General features: G+C 42.1%; 1 protein-coding gene across 1 annotated transcript in view; it reads left to right on the top strand.

Annotated features, from left to right (window-relative positions):
* The first annotated feature begins 448 nt into the window (after positions 1-448).
* Positions 449-6,000, top strand: part of SUCLG1 (succinate-CoA ligase GDP/ADP-forming subunit alpha) — a 36,587-nt gene continuing 31,035 nt past the window's right edge. Inside the window, exon 1 of the mRNA XM_069583082.1 lies at positions 449-799. Within this exon, the coding sequence (XP_069439183.1) occupies positions 703-799 (97 nt within the window). The 5' untranslated portion in view covers positions 449-702. The remainder of the gene's footprint in view (positions 800-6,000) is intronic.

The raw sequence follows: 6,000 nt of genomic DNA, 5'->3' as shown, positions 1-6,000 counted from the left end.
CATTTGATCTTTAACTTCAGTCCTCCGGGATCTCCAGGAGAGGCACTCTATAGGCTTCATAATAGCCTGTTTAACCAAAAGCTTCACATTCCAAGAAGTTAGGTGCCAGGAAGGTAGCGTTTGGTCTTTCTCGTCACATCCTCGTCTTCACTACACGAGTTCAGATTGATCGTTCCCTTTGGTAACGATGGTCCTCGCAAGGGTGACACCCTCTCCATATGGTAGATAGGGAAATTAAGGAAGTCTGTATCTTGGCCTTGAAAGGGCCTGGAAAGGTTCTGCATTGCTCTTTGCACCTCGTTTCACTGTTTCCTCACTCCTTTTGACACCGTGCCGGTGGCTTTGACTCCCTCTTTTCTCTTTTTCTTCCCTTTCCGCAGGCCCCCACCCAAACTTTCCACAAACTGCGCCCATTGAACTACATTTCCCACAACGCCCCGCGCCGACCGGCATCGGTGGGGTGTCCCCTGAGCTGCCAGTTGTAATTATTGTCGGGCCAAAGCCACGTTTCCGGGGAAAAGCCAAGCTATTGGCCATTTTTCCGTTAAGAAGACTTTTTCTTCTCTACCTGCGAGGACCAATGTTGCGTGAAGAAGCCTCTGTGTAGGGAAATTCATACCGGCGAACTCTCTGGCCACCCGTTTCCTCCTTGCACCTCGGCCCCCGCCAGTTTCCTCGGGGGCCTGGGAGTGTCATTGGCGGATGACCGCAGCCCTCGCTGCTGCCCGTGCCGCTGCGACCATGGCCTCTGGCTGCAGCGGCCTCGCCGCCGCCCGCCTCCTGTCCCGCGCCTTCCTCTGTGAGTCCGGCCGGGACTCTGTCCTCCGAGCCTCCGCGAGTTCCCCGCCTCACCTGGCCCGGCGCCGCGGTCCAGGCCGCGGCTGGGCCCTTCGGGGCGGGATCTCGGGGGAGGGCCCAAGCTTGGGACCCCCGGGGACGGAGGAAGCTTTACTCGATATGTGGGGCGGGGACCTGTTAGTCTGCTGGCGAGTGGGGAAGTAGAGCGACTCAGCCAGGATTCAGGTCTGGGAGCCTTGCAGACGCGGTGTCTGGCTCTTGCACGCCCTTGATCCTCCGGCGATGAGTGGGGGATGGGGGTGGCATCTGGACAGGCTGTTTAGGAAAGTGAGAAGTGATGTGGCCCAGGATGAAGTCTCTGGGAGGGTGAGTGGGTTGAGAAGTACGGGCAAGAAATCGGTAGGAAATTGGAGGGTCAAGCTGAGCCTTGTACAGGACGGTCCTATACTTTTAAATTGTCCTTTCCTTAGATTGTAAGGTGAATCTGCAGGAGGATGTATTTAGAGTCAGCACAGCCCAGAAAACTGCAAGCTTAGGGTTGGCTAGGACCTTAACCAACTTAGTTGTAGTGTCTTCACCAGGCTGTGTGAATTCTTCAGTTCCTGAAAACACCCAAGGTTGCTAATAACGCTGACTGTTGAAAATTCTTACTATGTTCAAAGTCTCTGTGTTTGTTAGATAGGTTGTGTAGGAAAAGGCTTTGGAATCAGCACATCAGAGTTTGAAGTCTGCCTGGTTCTGTACAGTCTAGGTAATAACTCTGGGGGGTGTTTCTAAATCTGTTTCTCAGTTTCTGTTCACATTCCATGAAATCATTACCATATTTTAATCAATCTGAGACAAGTGTCGCTTGCAAGATGTACTGCTGTTTTGTCTGCCACTAACAGTGGGAAATGATTGTTAATTAAAATTGTGACACACCATTAGTTGTCAGTCTCATCCTGATTTAAGAAATGTAAAAAAAGAAAAATTGAAAAAAAAAAGTGCATCCTAAAAATGATGAAGTCCAGGATTCACCATGCAGAATAAAGGGAACAATTTATATAAAGCTCCTTGGATGAAATAGGTACTCAACCAAAGTTAATTTTTTCTATCTCCCTTTTTTCTGCTTTGCTGCTAGTTCTGCTGCTGGTACTGAATATTGGATGAGATGATTCATTTCTTGAGAAAATTACATTTTAAAAGTATACAACAATGATTGTACACTCTGTTGCTACACTTAGCTACCAGATCACCTGAGGACAAACTTTGGCAAGTAGGAAGAAGTTGGGTTTCTTTGGAAGAGTTTTCTGGAGATTTTTATTACATAATGTAAAGGATAATCAAGGATGTTTTAGGCAGTAAGGAAAAAGGAATTAGTTATACCCATGTCTTTCTTGCGTTTCTGAGTTTCTGAAAAATCCTTGCCTCAGATAGGTTTGCTGTCTTAGGAGCAGAGTCTATAAGAAGAAAGTGTCTGAAAGATTAAGATCTTGAATCCACCCTTAGCAATACTTAACGATCCTGTTCTCACAGAACTTGAGCTTCTTTATTCTTTATTCCTAGACTTCGGGATCCTGAGGCCTTAAGAGGTCATCTAGTTTAGCTTCCTGTTGCTGGCATGGCCTGGAGTTATCCTAGTCATGTGATTACCTTGTCACTAAAGGTCTGAGATCTAAACCAAGGTTATCTTTTATATTAGAGAGGTTACAAATAACAGGGTTGTTATTTCAGCGGTAGGAACCTCTGAATCTCCCACATCTTTTGTCATGTCACATTCCTCGTACTAGAAAAATCACAGCCACAACAATAGCACCTTGAAAACTTTTATCAAATTATTTAGGCTCTGAGGTTGGTAGTAGAACTAGAGTTACTGTGGAGTTTTGTCCCCTTTATTCTCTTAAGTTTTAATGCACGCTTTGTGCTGAAGGTCATAAGTGTTGCAGTGTTGATTTGAATTAGGAAAAAACTCCAGACGCTTGTCGATGCCTCTGAGAGACCTGTTGAGGGCAGCCTAGAATATTTAGAAATTCTTGAACCAAAAGAACAGTCCTTAGGAAAAGAGAGAAAGAACTCAGTTGAAGTGTGGCGAGAAAATAAAATGAAAAATAAGAAGGATTTCTCCCATGAGAATGCTTAAGGATTTTATTAGCACCCTTGAAATTGAAATAGTGAAAGCTTTCAAGAAGTATAAGGTAGTGCAAAATTGTTTGAAACACAAGCCAGTAGTTCCTATAAATTGGGTCTTTGAGAAGTAAATAGGGAACAAGAGCTAGTATTTTTTTTAATCTTTATTGTGGTATAATCAACATAAAACATTATGTTTTAGGTATACAACCTAATGTTTTGATATTTGTATATATTGTAGTGTCTGTCTACTGTGATATGTGTCTATCACCATGCATAATTTCCCATTTTTGTTTCTTGTGATGAGAACTTTTTAGCTACTTTCAAATGTGCAATATAGTATTAGCAACTGTAGTCACCATGCTGTACATTACATACCCATAACTTATAAGTGGAAATTTGTGTCTTTTGACCCCCTTTCCTCACTTGCCCTTTCACCTTCCAACTCTGGCAGCCACCAGTCTGTTTACCTGTGAGCTCAGGTTTTGTGTCTCTGCTTTTTTCTTTAAGATTCCGCATGTAAGTGAGATCATCTGGTATTTGTCTTTCTCTGTCTGACTTATTTTACTTTGTGTAATGCCCCCCAGGTCCATGTGTGTTGTCACAAATGGCAAGATTTTCTTTTTTAAGGCTGAATAATATTACATGCTGTGTGTCTGTGTGCATATTGACATACAGACCACGTTTTCTTTATCCACTCTTCTGTCGATGGACACTTAGGTTGTTTCCATATCTTGGTAATTGTAAACAGTACTGCAGTGAATATGGGGCTTCCTTTCAGTTTAGTGGTTTTCGTTTCCTTCAGGTAAATACTTGGAAGTGGAATTGCTGGGTCATATGACAGTTCTGTTTTTAATATTGTGAGGAGCCTCAATTGTGTTTTCCATAGTGTCTGCACCAATAACCTTCCTAGTAAAGGCACACAAGGGTTCCCTTTCTCCAGATTCTCATCAACACTTATTATTTCTTGTCTTTTTGGTGATAGCCACTGTAACAGGGGTGAGGCAAAATCTCACTATGGTTTTGATTTGTTTGTTTCCCAGACAATTAGTGATGTTGAACACCTCTTCACGTTACCTGTTTTCCATCTGTATATATTCTTTGGAAAAATGTCCATTCAAGAGCCAGTATTTTTTAACTTCAGAAGTAAGGCGTTTTGATGCCAAAAAGTGAACCGTACAGCCAGACTGGTCCTGTTCCTTTGTTTGGCAAATATGGAAATAAACTCCAGTTTTTCCTCACCAGTATCAGAATGGGTACCAGAGCTCAGGTCTTCTGACTCTGCAGCAGCCTTTCTAGTACGTGCATGCTGGGTGATACACTGAGCCTCCTTTTTTGAAGTTCTGATTTTTCTTTTTCTTTGGCAACCTCACTGGTTTGTTGAGAAGGTTACTTCTCTACTTAGAGGTGTCATCTGCCTTTTCCACGTGTTTGCCAAATTGTACAGTCCTGTTTCGGGAATTGGGAAGATATTTAGAAGTGTAGTTTGGAAAAGGGGACCCTCAACAGTGCTGTTTCTGATAACTAGTACCTGTTGTCATTGCATCTAAGAACCAAATCTTTATTTCAGAAATACAGTATGGCCTTGATCTAAATGTATCAGTGTAGCCATGAGAAGGTGACTTGATTATCTGACCTCAAACTTGTTTTTCCATAAAACTTAGTTGAGGATATTAAAAGTAATTTCTCCAAATATAGGGGAAGGCAGGCATTTTGTTGCCGTAAACCCGCATTTTTTAATATATTAATAACATTCCTAAAATTGGGATGTCTTATAATTGATGGTATCTTACAGTAAATTGGCAGCATTTTCTTCACATTAGTTCTTAATAGCACTTCTTAAAATTGGTAGTGTTTTAGGTTTGATGAAATATAGTACTTAGAGCCCATTATACTTCATCTGTAAGTAAATACAAAATGAATGTATAATTTCACGTCTGAATAGTAAATTGGGGTTTAGAAGTAAGTGGCTGCTGAGCTACTCTGCTATACTTTAAGGCCCTATAGGTAGGGACCCCAATAGTCTGCATATTATAGATGCATGATACATATGATTAGTCAGTGTACATTTGTTAAAATCAGGAGTACATAGCTGAATAAATGAGCGAGCAACAAGAGCATAGTTTGAGAGAGCAGTTGGAGTGGGAGTATTTTCATGAATAGTCTCAGGCTACTGGTTAGGAGCACAGTACTGGTCACATAGCACCATCCGTGGTCTTAGTCCCATGTGGGCAGCTGCTTTTGGCCACACTTGCATCTACACCACAGCCATCTTGTGGATGGCGTGGTCATTCTGGTGGGGAGAGGATTTGCATGTGGCTGGCTGATACACATTTTTTTCAGATTACTTAGTCTCTTCCGTTCATAGCCTTTATTACAGTTGGCACTTTTGGGGTTTTGTGTTTCTTTGTTTAATGTTTATATCTCTGGAAGCTTCATGAGGGCCTCAGTCTATCTTGTTACCTCTGAATCTCTAGTATCTGGGAGAGAGCCTGGCACAATGAATATCTCAAAGCAGTCTGGTCTTTTCATTCTCTGTCAGTAATAAATAGCCAGTAGTGAAATCACACTTTCTCTACCCTAGTTATTATGCTGCATGCTCTCTATATTAGAAAAGTAAAGAAAGTGAAGTCGCTCAGTCGTGTCCGACTCTTTGTGACCCCATGGACAGTAGCCTGCACCAGGCTTCTCTGTCCATGGGATTTTCTAGGCAAGAATACTGGATTGGGTTGCCATTTCCTTCTCCAGGGAATCTCCCCGACCCAGGGACCGAACCCAGGTCTCCTGCATTGTAGACAGACGCTTTACTGTCTGAGCCACCAGGAAAGTCCTCTCTATATTATTATCTCATCTAATTCTTATGTTGCCTGTGAGGTGTATAATATTATCCCCATTTTTACAGTGTGGCTGCATCTTTAAAAATATTTCAGATGGTAAAAATTTACTAGTACATGTCTTCCTACTGAATGTTTTACATAGACGTGGATTAGTATATTTACATATAAGCATATATAGGTTATACCTGAGAATGTAAAACCCTTCTGACTTATTTGATTTTAAAATATGAATTGTATGTTCTCTCTTTTTAGGAAATGA

This window comes from Ovis canadensis, chromosome 3 (genome assembly GCF_042477335.2).
Source record: "Ovis canadensis isolate MfBH-ARS-UI-01 breed Bighorn chromosome 3, ARS-UI_OviCan_v2, whole genome shotgun sequence".
Classification (NCBI taxonomy): Eukaryota; Metazoa; Chordata; class Mammalia; order Artiodactyla; family Bovidae; genus Ovis; species Ovis canadensis.
Note: the sequence above shows the minus strand (reverse complement) of the source record. Positions and strands in the feature narration are given on the sequence as shown.